We start from the raw sequence: 19621 nt of genomic DNA, 5'->3' as shown, positions 1-19621 counted from the left end.
TTTTTGCATCATATTTTTGCCTTTAAACCCTCCAAAATTAGCTGGGGGGCAGCGGTCCCCTCTTACAGAAGCCTGGCACCCCACTCACAGGCCAGTTCAGTTAAGCCTTATAATGATAGCAAATTATAGCAACATGGAGTGATATTTGCAACAAATATATAAATCCTTCCTTTTGTTCTGAGATTTCAATCACCAGTGAAGTCAACAAGAAATTTAATTTAGGAATAGTTGAGAGTGCATGATAATATTTACATTTAGGTAGTCTATCCATGGAAGTATTGTTTGATTCATTCTTATTAAATGTATCAGTAACAATAAGGTTGTGTCGTGTGTATACATTGACATTACACAATTAATTAATATGAACAATTTGTATACTAATATGGTTTAATATTAAAAGTTAGTAATATAACATCATTAAGAACTAACATGAACTAACAATGAACCATACTGATTGTATTCACATAAACCAAGAATTCCAAGATTAACAGTGAAAAAATATTCATTATTTCTTGAAACCTAATTTAGAATGTAATACATGTTACATATGCATGAGTTAACTTATATAACCTTAACGTAAAGTTTATAATTAATTCATAAACCCAACAACACGAGATAGCATAAGCAAAACTCTAAGCTTGATTAAATGCAAAAGAGAATAGATGAGTTTAAAGCATAGTTTTAAAAACAGGCAGACTGCTAATCTATACACCATTCACCCTCACATTCACTTTAGTGCAAACTACAAATGAGATTCACCTATAGCCAGCTACAGAGGTTACAGTAATGTGAAGTTAAATATAGAGCCAATTTACTCTACTGGAGTACCAAATCAGGCCAATAGCAGAAAAGGGGATGGAAGGGAGTGGACTAACATGCCGAAAATTACAAGAGTAGAAATTGCATGGCCAGGGAAGATTTTCAGATTTTAAAGCATTTGATATGGGTTTATGAAGAATAACATAATTTGAGGATGTCATGAGGAATATCACTGTTCTGGCAGAGTAGAACATTGAAATTCTATTAACAAAATGTATTTAGCATAGAGCAAATTATGAAGTACTCGATACTGTTTCTATTTTCTGTGGCAACCATAAAATATTACTATTAGTGAAGTTTAATTCATATTAATGGCACATCATCTTTTCATATTCCAATTAAATGTTGGATAAATACATCACAATGACTAATTGTTGTTCTTACAGCATATTATGTGTGTTTTTGCCACACACACATTATCATGGAAAGTCAAGGATAATAGGTTCTTTCACATGGGCTCACAAGTCATATGCCTCGTTGTCAATCCAAGACATAGTACGTGTTTGCATGTAAAGGGAATACAGGGAATTAATTTAGACATTTCTTAAATAATATGCACTTTTTACATTCATCTTACACAAGAGCTGCTTGTGCTTGTGTGTGCCTATGATGTACCGTATCACACTGAAAGCTCGCATATCCCATCATGAAGAAATAATTTGTCCAAAAACTGTTAAACTTAAGTCTATGTGGCCACATGTAATTTACAACTCCATGAAAGCCTCTGCAACCCCAGGGTTTAGCTCTAAGACTAAGAACATATCTTTGAGTTTTTGAGATTTACGTGCTGTTGGGAAAGATCAAAACAAGCATGAATACTGCTGAGGGTTTGTTACTTTGCTTTGACATTTAGCTGATGCTTTTAATCCAAAGCTACTTACAATTCACTAATTGCAGGGGCAGTCTCCTCTGGAATAACATGGAGCAAAGTGCTTGGCTCAAGGGCAAAAGGAGCAAGATCTCATCTCTTGGCATCAAACTTTTGTGTTTGTGGTCTTGATCCTTTCCATGATGTTACTAAATTTAATTTAATTGTGTCATCATTTTAAGGGGAAGGAATATGAACACATGGGTACATAAAATAATGGATTAGCAGTTCATCTGCATAATCACTGAGAAACTATGTCATTTTGTTTCAGTACTGCAATTAATGAAGTGTAATTTAGAGCAAAAGACAAATTCCACAAGCAAATGCAATGTAGCAGTTATATGAGGAATGGAAGTTCTTATGTAATTGCATAGCTGCGAGGGACATGAAAATGTCAACTAGGACTGAATCTGAATCTTCTTTTAAGAAAGAAACAGGAATTATGCCTCTTTTATTTTTTCATTTTATTTTTTTGTGTGTTTTTTATCTTCTTCTTTCTGCTAACCCAAACCTTAGCATTCAGGCCTACATTATTAAGCATTAATGCATCAGAGAAGGATGATTTTACCTAAACTATGGAAGCACTGCACAACATTAGTTAACGTGAACTAACAATGAACAACAAGGTATTTATTTTTATTGAATATTGTTGGAGCAACATAATTTGTGTGAAAATAAATAACAACAGAAGGTTGTTTTGAATAAAAAAAATTTTAATTTTTTTAAAGGTGGCTACCCCAGAGGGATTATGGTGATATTGTGTAGATTTAGGGGCAATAGTTAAAGGGCACAATTTGTCAACTTATGCAAATAATTTTGATACAGCAAAATGCTTTTTTTGAGTAACAAATTAAAATAATGCTTTTTCAAAATAAAGGGTGCATAATTTCTTGTTAATTTCAATCACTTTTGATAATTAACAACATATCAGAATTCCTCCGCTGAATCTGCGGTCAGAGGGCTAGGGAGGAAGAGCATCCAAGAAGCGAAATATTACTGGCTAACCTGGGAAAGAAGGTGCACTGGATCAACTTGGTGAAGGGCGCAAGTTGAAAGCAGAACACCCGGTCATCTGTTCCGTATTAACGAGTTCTACAGGCTCGGACCTGACAAAACACGGGACGAGACTGAATCAACCCTGAGGTTGTAGAACCTAGCAAATGTGTTGCCCAGCCCGCTGCTCTGCAGAAGTCTGCTAAGGAGGTGTCATGGGCCAGTGCCCACGAGGATGCCACACTTCTCACAGAGTGTGCTCAAACCCATAAGGGGGTGGGGGGGGGCGTGGCCTCGGTGTGATAGGCTAAGGAAATAGCAGTCAACAACCCATGAACCTGTCGTTCCCTTTCCACCATCCGCCAAACAGACAAAGAGTTGGTCAGAGCATCTAAAGCCCTGCGTGTGGTCCACATAGATACGCAAAGCATGTACCAGACACAGCAATGAAGAGGCTGGGTCTGCCTCCTCCCGGGGCAGCTTCACTTGCAGGTTCACGACCTGATCCCTGAAGGGGGTCGTAGGAACCTTGGGCACGTAGCGCAGTCACAGTCTTAGGATGAGGTGAGCATCTACCGGTCCAAACTCCAGGCAAGTGTTGCTGACTGAGAACGCTTGCAGGTCCCCAACCCTCTTGATGGAAGCGAGCGCGATCAGGAGGGCCATCTTCAAGGAGAGGGCTTTGAGCTTGACTGAATCAAGCCGCTCAAAGGGGGGTCTCTGAAGGCCTGAGAGGACCACTGAGAGATCCCAGGAGGGGAACAGGCTTGGCCGGGAAGGTTCAACCTTCGGGCACCTCTTAAGAAACCTGATAATCAAGTCATGCTTACCAAGGGACTTTCCATCTACTGTGTCGTGGTGGGCTGCGATAGCTGCAACAAACACCTTCAAGGTGGAGGGGGACAGCCTCCCCTCCAACCTCTCTTACAGGAATGAAAGCACTGACTGAACAGCGCACCTCTGTGGGTCTTCAGATCTGGAAGAGCATCAATTTGTGAACAGCCGCCACTTGAGGCGTAAAGTTGCCTGGGGGACCTCTGGCTTGGTTGATCATGTCTACGACTGCAGGTGGTAGACCACTTAAGTCTTCCGCGTCCCGTCCAAGGGCCAGACATAGAGGTTCCAGAGTTCAATGCTCTTTTATTGACAATTTGGGTTGGAAAAAGGGAGAACTGAGGATTCTCCTCCCGGCCCTCCACCGGGGGACAGCGTGGTCTTGCTACCAGCTCCGGAGAAAACGTCTGGCTTCCTGAGTGTGCCATCTCAGGAGCATTAGTTGAGGTGGAGTTGCTGGTGGTTTCTTCGCAAGAGGGACGCCCACGGCGAGCAGACGGGGAATGGCCTGCACTGCGATGGTGTGGCATGATGTGAAAGATGGCCTCCGTAAGTTTCTTCACCGGCGTAAATTGTTGGGCGAAGTCGTCAACGGTGTCGCCGAAGAGACCAAACTGGGAGATGGAGGCATTGAGAAATCGGGCTTTGTCAACATCACGCATCTCAACGAAGTTCAGCCACAGGTGTTGTTCCTGGACCACGAGGGTGGCCATCACCTGCCCAAGTGCTTGCGCTTTGACCTTCGTAGCTCTGAGAGGGAGGTTGTTGGCAGAGTGCAGTTCCTGCAGCACGTCGGGATCAGGAATACACAGGTGCAGATCTTTGAGTGCCTTGGCTTGGTGTACCTGAAGGGCCAAGGCATGCAAGGTGGAGGCGGCCTGTCCAGTGGTACTGTAGGCTTTCGCCGTCAGTGACGATGTTGTCCTACAGACCTTGGAGAGGAGTACCGGGCGTTCCCGCCAGGTGGCGGCGTTCTCGGGACACAGGTGGATCGCAAACGTCCTGTCCACCTGAGGGACCTCCGTGGATCCGTGGACGTGTCTGGTAGCGGCACCCGTAGCCAAGGTACCAATTGTCAAGCTGCGTGGGTTGGGTTCCAGTCCAGCCCAACGCTCACAGTGGCCCGGGAAAGAATGTCGGCCATCTGCGCGTCAGACTCTGACTGGGTGGGCTGGCCCGAGGACGGGAGTCAGGTCAAATTCTTTCCAGCCAACCCTGCTGTTGAACACAACATCACTGTGCAGCTGGGTACAACTACAGTTTCACCTTCCGAAACGGTCAGAAATCTAGGGGTAACCATTGATGATGAGCTAAATTTCACAAACCACATCTCAAAGACTGCAAGATCATGTAGATTTACACTCTACAATATCAGGAAGATAAGACCTTTCCTCTCTGTACATGCCACACAACTGCTCGTTCAGTCACTTGTCATAACTAGACTGGACTACTGTAACGCTCTCATTGCAGGCCGTCCTGCATGTGCTATTAGACCTCTCCAAATGATCCAGAATGCAGCAGCAGGTCTGGTCTTTAATGAACCTAAGAGAGCACATGTTACACCACTCTTTGTCTCTCTCCACTGGCTGCCGGTTCATGCACATACTAAATGCTGGCATACAAAACAGTCACAGGGTCTGCTCCAGCATACCTAAAATAATTTCTGCAGAGCTACGTTCCCACCAGATGCCTGCGGTCGGCTAAGTCGTACCAAAACAAAGAGGCACCAAAACACTTTCCCGGACTTTCAGTGTCATCATACCACGTTGGTGGAATGACCTTTCCAACTCAATCCGTGAAGCTGACTCACTCTCTATCTTCAAAAAACGGCTAAAAACACATCTTTTCCAAAAGCACTTAACCAGTCACTAAAAATAATAATATTAATATTTACAATTGTTGTTGCATTTAAATCTGTTTTGTATACTATTCTGATGATAGTGAAACTTTGTAGTATGGCACTTTTTGTACCACTGTCTCCTTAAGATGATTCGCTTATGTTTTCCACTTTTGTAAGTCGCTTTGGATAAAAGCATCTGCCAAATGAATAAATGTAACAGTAAATGTAAATTCTGTCTGCCAATTTGACATTGGCCTTTTCTCAAGTTCAGAGGTTCGTGAGGCTCTCTGAAGAGACCCCTTGTGTCACTACAATCAACACAACATCGAGTGACTGACAGAAGGGGAACCAAAGGAGCCTTTAACCCCAGAGAGCCTTTATCCCCGTTGTACCCTACTTTTACAGCATTTATTAACCTTATATAATGATAATTTTAACATATACTAATACATTTTTAAATCAAAAGTTGTATACATTAACGCATTATGAACTAACACAAACTAACAATGAATAATTGTATTTTTACTAACTAAAATGAACAAATAATAATTAATAATGTAACCTTTATACTGTTAATTGTTTGTTTATGATACCTAATGTATTAACTAATGTTATGGAACCTTATTGTAATGTGATACTGCTATTTAATATTAAATATTTAAAATATGCAAATACTTTTTTGCATATTCTTTTTCTTAATTTAAAATACTTTTTAAAATGTTTTTTTTTTTGTTTGTTTCTAATTCAAAAAGATTTCTGCTGAACGTAATTCATCATGTCCTTTATATCACACCAGAATCCATCTTCAGTAGTAGCTCAGGAGAATGGTCTTGTTGCCTGATAACAACAAGTCTTACTATCATGTCTGTTTCCAAAGACATTGTCCATTTAACATGTGGCTGAGTGCCTATGCAGTTCTTTAAGAAAACACCTCAAAAGCATAAATGTATTATCTTAAGGGGCCTACTGTACATTAGAGATTATGAAAGAAACCTGGTCCAGAATCTGGTAGGGAGGGGAAAATGTGACTGTGTGGAAGTGAGGACATATGGGCTGTAACTGCTTTCACACTGAGTCTCACCTTGCTGTGATACCTGGCTGACCTTTCGAAGCACACAGGCGATCAGTGTGGGTGGGGGAATGGGCAAGATTGTTATTTCTCTTATTTGTGAAATAAAGCTGCAAATGTTATAGCATGCTAATGGTGTATATGAAAACTGCTGGGCATAAACTTTTTGTTTCCATTTTAAAGCATGAAACCTTACAATTGCATAGCCTATTTGTTTGTATAAAATTGAGTTAAATGCATGTACGTTTTTAAATAATTACAAATACAGTGCATCCAGAAAGTATTCACAGCGCTTCACTTTTTACACATTTTGTTATGTTACAGCCTTATTCCAAAATATATAAAATTTGTCTACAAACAATACCCCATAATGACAATGTCAAAGAAGTTAGTTTGAAATCTTTGCAAATTTATTAAAATTAAAAATGAAAACAAATCACATATACATAAGTATTCACAGCCTTTGCCAAGACACTCAAAATTAAGCTCAGGTGCATCCTGTTTCCACTGATCATCCTTGAGATGTTACAACAACTTGATTTGAGTCCACCTGTGTTAAATTAAATTGATTGGACATGATTTGGAAAGGAGGGGGAGGGGAGAAGGGCCTTAGTCAGGGAGGTGACCAAGAATCCGATGGGTTCGATGAGCTCCAACAGAACAACCATCTCTGCAGCACTCCACCATCAGGCCTGTATGGTAGAGTGGCCAGATGGAAGCCACTCCTCAGTAAAAGACACATGACAGCTCGTCTGGAGTTTGCCAAAAGGCACCTGAAGGACTCTGAAAGACAATGAGAAACAAAATTCTCTGGTCTGATGAAACAAAGAAACTCTTTGGCCTGAATGGCAAGCGTCATGCCTGGAGGAACCCAGGCACTGCTCATCACCTGGCCAATACCATCCCTACAGTGAAGCATGGTGGTGGCAGAATCATGCTGTGGGCATGTTTTTCAGCAGCAGGAACTGGGAGACAAGTCAGGATTGAGAGAAAGATGAATGCAGCAATGTACAGAGACATCCTTTATGAAAACCTGCTCCAGACCACTCTGGACCTTAGACTGGGGTGAATGTTCATCTTCCAACAGGACAATGACCCTTAGCCCACAGCCAAGATAACAAAGGAGTGGCTACGGGACAACTCTGTGAATGTCCTTGAGAGACCCAGCCAGAGCCCAGCCTTGAACCCGATTGAACATCTCTGGAGAGATCTGAAAATGGCTGTGCACCGACACTCCCCATCCAACCTGATGGAGCTTGAGAGGTCCTGCAAAGAAGAATGGGAGAAACTGCCCAAAAATAGGTGTGCCAAGCTTGTAGCATCATACTCAAAAAGACTTGAGGCTGTAATTGGTGCCAAAGGTGCTTCAACAAAGTATTGAGCAAAGGCTGTGAATACTTCTGTATATGTGATTATTTTTTTTTAATACATTTGCATAAGTAAGGCTGTAACATAAAAAAAATTGGAAAAAGTGAAGCGTTGTGAATACTTTCCGGATGTACATTACATATTGACACTGCTTTAATGTTTAGTCTGCAATATCCAATACTGGTTTTGTGTTTCAAACAAGTAATACACTCACAACTCATGAGCATCTGTTTAGGTAATAAATATACTTTATTTAGTTATTTGTTTATTAATGTTAAACATACATTATCCTGCTATAAAACAAATATTATAAAATGTTTTTATGTATCTCAGGGAAGGCTGCCTGTTCAGATACATTTTAGAAATAAGACTTATGATAAATGCGTTCCCTTATAGCTGGCTTGCCAGCTGCATTGAAGTTATTATGAATGAGCCTCCCACCTCCTTACATTTTACTGTTTGCTTGACATTGTTAGGGAGATAGTGCCATCTGTTGTTTGAAAAAAGGCACTGCAGCCGGCACAGGAAGAAACATTGAACAAGATGTATTTATTCCCAAAGGAAGGGTAAAAGGAAGAGTTATGTTTAATACTGCAAATGAATAGCTGTATAAGAATACCATTCTATCCAAGTAAGTATGTTTGAAAAATCTTAGAGGGGCATCTATCTCATCTTGTCTGTGATTAATCTACTCTAACACATTTATATGGAGAAAACCTCAGAATAAAAAAAGAAATATTTTTTTCAATTGCAAGTTAAATTCAGATATATGTATAGATGTGATTCTAGAATCTAGTTTTGGGGAAATATATAATAAACATGAATGAGGCTGTAAAACACACAATACGCATTCTTTCAGATCACTTGCTTTTGTAAATGATTCCTTGCATTTGGACAACTTATGGGTTTAAAATGTTGGTTATAAATACAAAAAATAAACAAATAAATACTTAGGCACCACTGGTTTCACTTCCGTCAGGAGTTAATCATATTGCCGGCCTGCTGAAGCCCTAGCTGGATCTTAAATATTTCAACTGAATCTTGTTGGATAAAACAAAGTATTTGAGGAGATTTCACAGTTGATACATTCATTATTTCAATGACCACTTTGCTAATCTTTAAATGTTTCTGATGCATTATCCAGTTTCTACATGAATTAAAGAATGTGTAACATTAAATACTTAAAAATACTTTTAGCCTCTGAGACTCCCTGATGTTTTACTATAAGCTTTCAAAACAGAACCCTTGAGACAAACACTCAACACACTAAATTGAATACTGCTCCACACTACTGACATCCTTCCGGAAATGTCAGTGAAGCCTTAAAGATGGGTAGCCTTTGGTTAAGATAAGAATTTCTGCATTGCTGGAGGATGATTCTGAATGTCAACCTGAAATAACAGAAATCCTGCCCCTCATATATTTTTTATTAATATATATATATATATATACAGTGGGTACAGAAAGTATTCAGACCCCCTTAAATTTTTCACTCTGTTATATTGCAGCCATTTTCTAAAATAATTTAAGTTAATTTTTTTTCCTCATTATTGTACACACAGCACCCCATATTGACAGAAAAACACAGAATTGTTGATATTTTTGCACATTTATTAAAAAAGAAAAACTGAAATATCACATGGTCCTAAGTATTCAGACCCTTTGTTCAGTATTTAGTAGAAGCACCCTTTTGATCTAATACAGCCATGAGTCTTTTTGGGAAAGATGCAACAAGTTTTTCACATCTGGATTTGGGTATCCTCTGCCATTCCTCCTTGCAGAACCTCTCCAGTTCTGTCAGGTTGGATGGTAAACGTTGGTGGACAGCCATTTTCAGGTCTCTCCAGAGATGCTCAATTGGGTTTAAGTCAGGGCTCTGGCTGGGCCATTCAAGAACAGTCACGGAGTTGTTGTGAAGCCACTCCTTCGTTATTTTAGCGGTGTGCTTGGGGTCATTGTCTTGTTGGAAGGTGAACCTTCGGCCCAGAGCACTGGAGATGGTTTTCGTCCAGGATATCCCTTTACTTGGCCGCATTCATCTTTCCCTCGATTGCAACCAGTCTTCCTGTCCCACCCCCACAGCATGATGCTGCCACCGCCATGCTTCACTGTTGAGACTGTATTGGACAGGTGATGAGCAGTGCCTGGTTTTCTCCACACATACCGCTTAGAATTAAGGCCAAGAATTAAGGTTCTATCTTGGTCTCATCAGACCAGAGAATCTTATTTATCACCATCTTGGAGTCCTTCAGGTGTTTTTTAGCAAACTCCATGCGGGCTTTCATGTGTCTTGCACTGAGGAAAGGCTTCTGTCGGGCCACTCTGCCATAAAGCCCTGACTGGTGGATGGCTGCAGTGATGGTTGACTTACTACAACTTTCTCCCATCTCCCGACTGCATCTCTGGAGCTCAGCCACAGTGATCTTTGGGTTCTTCTTTACCTCTCTCACCAAGGCTCTTCTCCCCTGATAGCTCAGTTTGGCCAGACGGCCAGCTCTAGGAAGGGTTCTGGTCGTCCCAAACGTCTTCCATTTAAGGATTATGGAGGCCACTGTGCTCTTATGAACCTTAAGGCAGCAGACATTTTTTTGTAACCTTGGCCAGATCTGTGCCTTGCCACAATTCTGTCTCTGAGCTCTTCAGGCAGTTCCTTTGACCTCATGATTCTCATTTGCTCTGACATGCACTGTGAGCTGTAAGGTCTTATATAGACAGGTGTGTGGCTTTCCTAATCAAGTCCAATCAGTATAATCAAACACAGCTGGACTCAAATGAAGGTGTAGAACCATCTCAAGGATGATCAGAAGAAATGGACAGCACCTGAGTTAAATATATGAGTGTCACAGCAAAGGGTCTGAATACTTAGGACCATGTGATATTTCAGTTTTTCTTTTTTAATAAATGTCCAAAAATGTCAACAATTCTGTGTTTTTCTGTCAATATGGGGTGCTGTGTGTACAATAATTAAGAAAAAAAATTAACTTAAATGATGTTAGCAAATGGCTGCAATATAACAAAGAGTGAAAATGTAAGGGGGTCTGAAAACTTTCTGTACCCACTGTATATATATATATATATATATTAAGTTTATTAAACATATATATTAAACTGTATTTTTGTATGTATGTGTCCCAATATTTCTACTCTTATTTTGCATTAGATTTTCTTTAAAATAAACAAATTTTACTGGAAATCAAGGACATATATGAGGCATATACTTTACTTTTCAATTTTAAACAACTTTTTACTTATGTGTCCAAGACTATCACTAATCAATCTCACGATTTCATCAACCCACTTTTTGTTGTCAAGCTTGATAATATTACCTTGGTGATTATATTAAATTAGCAGAATTTGCAATAAAAATATTCAATACATCATAAAAATCCTTATGACATCAGTTGGGCCCCAAAGCAATTCTGTACCCATAGAATTTAATCAAAGAACAGAAAATGCCTGGTATATGGGTGAATGTGTATATTCTATATAATCTATAATCTATTTCAGTTCATTTAAGAGAGAACAGCCAAAAGCTTAGACAAAATGAGAGTAAATTAAAATGAATGAATGGAGAATGTGTGTAAAGTTTGAATAAAAAAGTGGGTTTAGCATGTTTTAAGGTTCCCTTTGTTAACATGAGTTAATGCATTAGGTATTAAGAACTAACAATGAACAGTATATATTTACAGCACTTATTAATCTTGTTTAATGTTAGTTTATAAAACACAATTGACTATTGTTAGTTCATAATGCATTAATTAATGTTAAAATATACAACTTTCATTTAAAATGTATTAGTATATGTGGAAATTAACATTAACCAAGATTAATAAATGCTATAAGTATTGTTCATTGTTATTTCATATTAACTAATATATTTAACAAATTAAATCTTATAGTAAAGCGTTACCTCCATTATTAATCATAATAATTTAAAAACTACATAAATTAGGTCAGATACGACTGGCTTGACTAAACCAGATTAATATGATTATCGGTGGGTTAACCCATCAACCTCTCTCCATGAAACATAATCACAAAAACAAAGGGTTTGATGTAGTAAAAACAACAACTACAACGTGATATACAGTACTTCAATCAATAGTCAGAATTAATTGATCTTTTAACGTTTGAATAAAATAAAACGGACCACAGTAGCAATGAAAGGGGACTTTAAAATTGTTCCATTTTATGTTTACAATTTTATTGAGGTGCATTCTGGGAGAAAATGTTTGACATAGCGGCCATTTTGGCTCTGGCCGCCCGTTCCCATTGTGTGAGAGATAGTAAATACTGACACTGCCATACAAGCCGAGCACATATTTCACTGCGCGAATTAAAACACATTCACCTGAGGTAAGTGCCCCAATGAATCAACGTCTCCTCTCTGATATAATTTTCCACAGCTTTGTGAAACTTACTTGTTGAATAATGTTTATTTTAAGCGTTAAAACGTAAAAATGTCATCGTCTGAAAATGAGAAACCCGATGGCGAGACGCGAGAGAAATAGGCTCTCCTTTGCGTGTCGGAGGACATAGTGAAACCCGTCCCACTCTCAAGTGCGGATAGTTACTTCGGTGAAACGGCGTAAATTCGCGGCAAAAAAACCTTCTAAGTGATTATTTAGTGACCCAAGAATGCCTGTTACAGTATCGTGTTATGTTTGTTGCGGTGCATGCAGTAGATTTTGAATTATATTTCAAAGTTCGCGTCTTCCCCTGTGCCTCAGTGCACGGACTCTCTCCAGTTGCTGTTCAAATTGCAGCCATAATCTTGCGGTTTAGGGCGGAGCTTAAACGCTCTGATCTGCCCCCACAACTGGGGGAATAGTCTGTGATTGGCTAGTTTTTCGGTCTCCTCAAATGCTACTGGCTACTGCTTTATTGTTTTTTATTGTCTCCTGCGATTGGTTCAAAGGCTGTCTCAGTCTATTTTGAGTGGTTGCTTTTATTTATTCGGTATAATCTGATTTACCGGAGGTAGTGGCCTGAAATAGCATATGGGAAAGGGAGTCAAATACCAAAACAAGTGTAAAAGGAGAGACTATTTTTAGTAGAGATTAATCTAATTTATTGTTCAGTATGTTTGCATGCAAGACTCAATACTTGGTATTAAACAATTAAAAGGAAGTACTATGGAGGATGTTAATTTATGTGTGAAGTATTTAGGGTGTTTTACTGGCTTGCATGTCATAAATCCACCAATGATTAACCTTCTAGCAACTGGATTCTAACATTGTTGTTATTTTTCTTGTTCCTCTTAAGTTATATTGACTTGCAATGGCCCGTACTAAGCAGACTGCTCGTAAGTCCACTGGAGGAAAAGCTCCCCGTAAGCAGCTGGCGACCAAAGCTGCCCGCAAGAGTGCGCCCTCAACTGGAGGAGTCAAGAAGCCTCATCGCTACAGGTGACATTCCAACATAGACACGCCAAACAAAACAAAACTTGTTAATTTTACACATGCATACATGTTCTTGCTGTCAGGCTTACAGTTGCACATAGACTCAACAAACAGAGACTTATAGGGATGTCCCAATGCCATTTTTTGACTCCATTTCAGCAGTTTATTTCAATTTTATCAATAACATTTTGTTTAAATAAATACATGTATTAAAAATTTAATCAAATGAAAGTATAACAAATAATTTTCAACATGAAATTGTATAATTTTTATCAAATGAATTGAATTTAAATACAACATTGGAGTTATTTTTGTCAAATAAAGTGCTGCCTAACAGAGCATCACAGATGTTAGATACTGCTTAAGTATAATACAGTTACTATTGATTTATTATTAGTAGTAGTTGTAGTATAATAGTGAATATTACTTAACTATATAGTAGTGATTTATTTCTGTCATACTTCTTTCATTTAAATTGAGCTTTAATTTTGACAGAGCTTTTATTTTGAAGACATTTCTGTGTTGTTAGACCAAGGAGTAGTGCCGTAATGATGGCAGATTCCCAATCCGGAAAAGCAGGTCGTTACGTGAATCACAGTGATTATTAAACCGTAAAAGGCTACTATATAAATAATAAATACGAAGTCTCTATATAACTCACAGTATAAAAAGTGAATTAGTGCTCTGCCTGTTGTCATCTGCTACAAACAGTGTATGTGATGCTCATAATAGTGTATTCCGTGTATGAGCCAAGGATCTCTTAAAGGTATGAGCAGTTTGTGTCTCTATGTCAGCACAACACCTGCTCCACACATTCACAATCACTCACATTTAAAATGCGGCACATGGAAACAATCTATTTTTCTCATTAAATGGCAGCTTTTGCTTGCTAAATAATCTCACTAGGACATGACGTGATCTTAATTTGTGTGCTGAATGTTTCAGTAATGGAATCCGTACATCAGATGGTATTGTTTTTTGTAATCGAGCATTTTTATTAGTTGGAGTACCAGTACATGAGCATGGTATCGGACCCGATTCCGATACCATTATCAATATACATCCCTAAAGAGTTATATTACTGTGATGACCACTGCAGTTAGCCTCTTTTCTATCTTTGTGTGGTTTACAGGCCCGGTACCGTGGCTTTGCGTGAGATTCGTCGGTATCAGAAATCCACCGAGCTGCTGATCCGTAAACTGCCATTCCAGCGTCTGGTTCGTGAGATTGCCCAGGACTTCAAAACTGACCTGCGCTTCCAGAGTGCTGCCATCGGTGCATTACAGGTAGGTGTGTGTGTGTGTGTGTGTGTGTGTGTGTGTGTGTGTGTATCTTACATAAATATTTTTTATATATGCTTGTTTTTTCTATTGATCCATTCCATATTTGTTAAATTCTTTAAAAAAAAATGCATCAATGTATGTTTGTTGGTCCTGTTTAAAGTTTTGTTTTCTTTGTCATGTGTTATTTATTTTCTAACATGTAGAAATATGTAATGCACTGACCAGTTTTGTGTGTTTGCGTATATCTTTGCAGGAGGCCAGTGAGGCATACCTGGTTGGTCTGTTTGAAGACACTAACCTGTGTGCCATCCACGCCAAGCGTGTCACCATCATGCCCAAAGACATCCAGTTGGCACGTCGCATCCGTGGAGAGCGCGCTTAAACGCTCCCCTTCTTTCTATTGCCCTTTTTATTTCTTTCCGTCTCTCCACATGTTCTCCTCCTGCTTTTCTTGGTAGAGTTTAGAGTATCAGTGATGGGGAGTAACTGTGTCTCAGTCTGCTAGTGCTGTCTAAATGACACGTAGGGTACCTATATTTGCATGTAACAGGTGCTGCTGATCACACACACTCACATACACACACATAAACACAGACACACACTTACTCTCGCACATTCAGATTGGGTGTGTAAACAAGGTCCATCCATGCCCAACTCGGGGCCACACATTCAAAATGTGTGTAATGAGAAAGAGTCTTCCCCCGCACACATACTTCACTGTTGAGAAAGAAGAACAGGGTGGTATCTGAGTCAGTCTGCTTAAGGGGAGTAGAAACTTCCACAGCAGGGTGCTACTAAAACTGCCTCAGTCCACCTTTACTGAAACCTGTCCTACCTTAAAACCCCACATTGCATACATTTGTCTCTTCCTTCCTGTACCCCTAGTTCCATCCAACCTGTACAAGTCCTTCCGCATTCCTCTCTTAACCTTATTTGTCCCCATCTGTCCCTTCATAGTGGAGGTGATTGTGGGGTTAGACTTGTTCTCTGTGTGAGTGTTTGTGGGTGATGTGATCATCAAAGCAGAATCGTATTCAACTGCAAACCAGCATCTATTGGTTAAAAGTTGTTACTTGTAATATTGATGATTACTATTATTGTTGATATGGTGTCTCTTTTTTTTTCTTCTTCTTTTTTTTACAATACATACATCAATTGTTCTTACCACTGTTTAGATAAAAAAAAAAAAAAGTTAATCCACTGAATCAGTCTGACATTTTTTTTGTATTTGTAGTGCAAGCCGATCCTGGTTCTCCTGTTATAACTTCAGGCAGCTCTAAACCAGCCTCTCATTCAACCTCACTGTTCAACTAGCATCCTACATCCTGCTATTTCTTTCTCCCTCTCTTTTTCTGTCAAGCATTTCCTCTCTTTCAGTTTTTTCAAATTAAAGATCAGGCATTAAAGATTTTCAAAACAAAGTCTAGCAAAAATATTCCTTATGTTTAGTACTGTAGTAACAAGTCTTTCACTTTGTTTGGGTAGAACTTTGCTCTTTCCCTCTCCTTGTGATACACAATGTAACCTCATGTTTGTGCTTCTTTCATTTTCTTATTCAGAAATTTAAATAAGCTGATCTTTGTATTTTCCAAACTTCACGTATTCTGGTGGTAATAAATAGATGTTATACAAATAGTTTTCTTGTATGTGTCGTAAATATACGTTAACATTTCATAACAAGGTACTGATACCTAATGCATTAGGTATCATGAACAAACAATGTACAATATAATTTTTTTACAGCATTTGTTAATGTTAGTTAATAAAAATAGAATTGTTAATTGTTAGTTTATACTGCACCAACTAATTATAACTAATACAACTGTTGATTTAAAAAATTTACATTAACCAAGTTTAATAAATGCCGTAAAAGCATGGTCAGTTCACGTTAACTTATGTTAACATATGGAACTTTTATAAAGTGTTACCAAATAAACACATTTGAACAAATAGAAGTATGGCTTGGAGTTTTGTAACTCAAACCACAAACACATTAGACATCTAAAATGTTCCACAGCCAAAGTTGGGCCATGCTTATTTGCCATGAAAACCTCATATAGGTTTTGAAATGTATAGCAGATAGCACTATGTTCATATTGATTTTTCTGGGCTTTATTTTAATACTTAACTTGCAGCACTACAAATTTCACACTAGCTTTCTAGTCATTTTTGGTGTACAAAGGTCTGCCAGGATCCCTCATTCAACAGCTGTTGAGCGGTGTCTATATCTTGTTTCTTTAACATGAAAGAGAAAGTGTTTATTTTTGCAGCCAGGGAAAATTTTACTTTGGTGAGGAAATGATGTTAGCATAGTGTTTAATAGGGAGTCAAGGTTTACTTTTAGTTAAGTTTTTTTTTTTTTTTTTTACATTGAATTAGGATAGGAGAAAGTATTGTAAGATGTTTGACCTTAAAGTAATGTTTTATGGTCTGAGCTGTGGACTTATAGGTGAGTCCATGCTAATGGGAACCGTTTGTATTTGGTTGCAATGCAGTGGAACGACAGAAATGTTCAAAAGAAAAAAAGAAATCTAAATTGAGAACAATACATAAAGAATTTTAAACTGATAAAGTCTAATTGATATGACAGCAGCATGCACACACACACACACACACACACACACACACACACACATATATATATATATATATATATATATATATATATATATATATATATATATATATATATATATATGTTGTTCATTTCAACGACTTTCCTCATGAGTCACTCGTAGAAATTAAGGCTGAGCTTAATTTGTGGGACCTGACGCCAATTTAAGTATGTCTAACACCAGCAGAGGGAGCTATTTCTTTCCAGTAGAGTACATAAAGTCACAGAGACAAGGACAATACAGCACTTTCTGTCCTTTAAGAGTTCCGAAGGTACATCAGTAAGAAAATACTAGTGTATTTCAAGTAAATTATATATTTTGTTGTTGTTAAAATATGAGTTCTAGCAGCACCTGTAATGTAAAATGTTTTCAACAAATAGCCCTATTTAATGTTTCGTTCTTTCTGATAATCCCTGTCGCTAGGTGTTTTTGGGCTGAATCATTGTCTTAACCTTTAAACGAATAATTCACCCAAGAATGAAAATTCTCTCATCATTTACTCACCCTCATGCCATCCCAGATATGTATGACTTTCCGCTGCAAACAAATTAGGATTTTTAGAATAATTTCTCAGCTCTTTTGGTAAATGCAATGCAAGTTTGTTGTAAAATTTGTTGCACAATTTTGAAGCTCCAAAAATCGCATAAGTCTGCATTAATATAATCCATAAGAATCCAGTGGTTAAATCGATAACTTCAGAACATAGTTTGTTTGAAAAACAGATGTGATTCACATTCTTCATGCAAAAAAAAGGACTTAAATATTAATCTGTTTCTCATCCACACCTATCAAATCACTTCAGAAGATATGGATTAAAACACTGAAGGCATATGGATTACATTTATGATGCCTTTATGTGCTTTTTCAATTTTTCACTTGTATTGTAAGGAGCTACAGAGCTGAAATATTCTTAAAATCATAATTTGTGTTCTGCAGAAGAACAAAAGTTATAAACATCTGGGATGGCATGAGGGAGAGTAAATTATAAGAGAATTTTCATTTTTGGGAGAACTATCCCTTTAAGATATGGTTCCAAACCTGAATGACTTTCCTCTAGAAGACAGAAGTTTAGCAGAATGTCCGAGCTGCTTCTTCTATGCAATGAATGTGTAAAAGTGCTTTCAAGCTCCAAAAAAGATAAAAAATTATAATAATAATAAAATCACGTCTACGTGCTATATTCCAATCTTTTGAAGTCATACAGTAGCATTTTTTGAGGAACAGACATGTTGTTATTCACTGAAAATCTTTCCTTGAAAATCTTTTGTGGCAGTCTTTATCACCATTCACTTTTATTCTATGGAAAAGAGCAGATCGGATATTTACTCTGGTGTGTCCACTGAAGAAATAAAGTCTAATGGTCAAAAAACCTTTATTGCAACTTAAACTTTAAATGTTATTTTTTGTTACTTTTTGAATTTTCTTGAGTGTATTCATATTTGCATACTTCCAAGTGTGTGTGTGTGAAAGAGAGAGAGATTGTGTGTGTGTGTGTGTATGTGTGTGTGTGTGTGTGTGTGTGTGTGAGCGTGTATTTATCACTTTGTGGGGACCAAATGTCCCCATAAGGATAGTAAAACCCGAAATGTTTGACCTTGTGGGGACATTTTGTCGGTCCCCATGAGGAAAACAGCTTATAAATCATACTAAATTATGTTTTTTGAAAATGTAAAAATGCAGAATGTTTTCTGTGAGGGTTAGGTTTAGGGGTAGGGTTAGGTTTAGGGGATAGAATATAAAGTTTGTACAGTATAAAAACCATTATGTCTATGGAAAGTCCCCATAAAACATGGAAACACAACATGTGTGTGTGTGTGTGTGTGTGTGTGTGTGTGTGTGTGTGTGTGTGTGTGTGTGTGTGTGTGTGTGTGTGAGTGTGTGAGTGTGTGTGTTTGCTAAGCTCTAGAATGGTAAGGGTTATTGCATGAATTACACACAATCTGTCACAGAGAGAGAAAGATTAATATCTGGAGAAATTGGTGGACATTGAGAGGAAAAGAGAGTGCACTGAGTAAGACAGGCAGACAGACAGACAGGAAGGTAGATAGGTAGCTGATGTATGTATTTGATGAGCTACACCTGTGGTTACTCTGCTAGAACGCCTGTGTGAACTTGAGGGGAACCAACTTCATACATCCACTAAAATCATCTTAAGACCAGTTGTGTGGAGGTAATAAAATAAACGGCCTATATAGAAACATAAAGTAGTTTTAAGAAAAGGTGTAGCATTATTTGTTTGAAGATGACACTTTGTTTGATATTTTGTATCTAATACAATGATTTTCTGCCATTAGTGTCCAAATACTTTTTTTGGGCCACTGTGTATGTACTGTGAGCCCATACTATACATAAATATTTACACACACACACACACACTCCTGGTCCTGTGCATGTGGCTTTATTCAGGTCAGAGTGGGATTATGAAGCACTCTGGAGAGGGGGTAGATGGAAAGAGAATGAGTGACAGAGGGCATGGAAGATGGTACTGAGGAGAGACAGACTTCCACTGTCTCCACTATCTACATGCAGG

The 19621-nt window shown here is 38.3% G+C and overlaps 1 protein-coding gene across 1 annotated transcript; it reads left to right on the top strand.

The window, feature by feature from the left end:
• Positions 1–12021: 12021 nt before the first annotated feature.
• On the top strand, positions 12022–16109 carry h3f3c (H3 histone, family 3C). The gene is made up of 4 exons (XM_052123751.1): positions 12022–12147; positions 13057–13199; positions 14326–14479; positions 14730–16109. The coding sequence occupies exons 2-4, from the start codon at positions 13072–13074 to the stop codon at positions 14856–14858; spliced, it is 411 nt and encodes a 136-aa protein (XP_051979711.1). The 5' UTR covers positions 12022–12147; positions 13057–13071; the 3' UTR covers positions 14859–16109.
• Positions 16110–19621: the final 3512 nt, after the last annotated feature.

This window comes from Xyrauchen texanus, chromosome 4 (assembly GCF_025860055.1).
Source record: "Xyrauchen texanus isolate HMW12.3.18 chromosome 4, RBS_HiC_50CHRs, whole genome shotgun sequence".
Taxonomy (NCBI): Eukaryota; Metazoa; Chordata; class Actinopteri; order Cypriniformes; family Catostomidae; genus Xyrauchen; species Xyrauchen texanus.
Note: the sequence above shows the minus strand (reverse complement) of the source record. Positions and strands in the feature narration are given on the sequence as shown.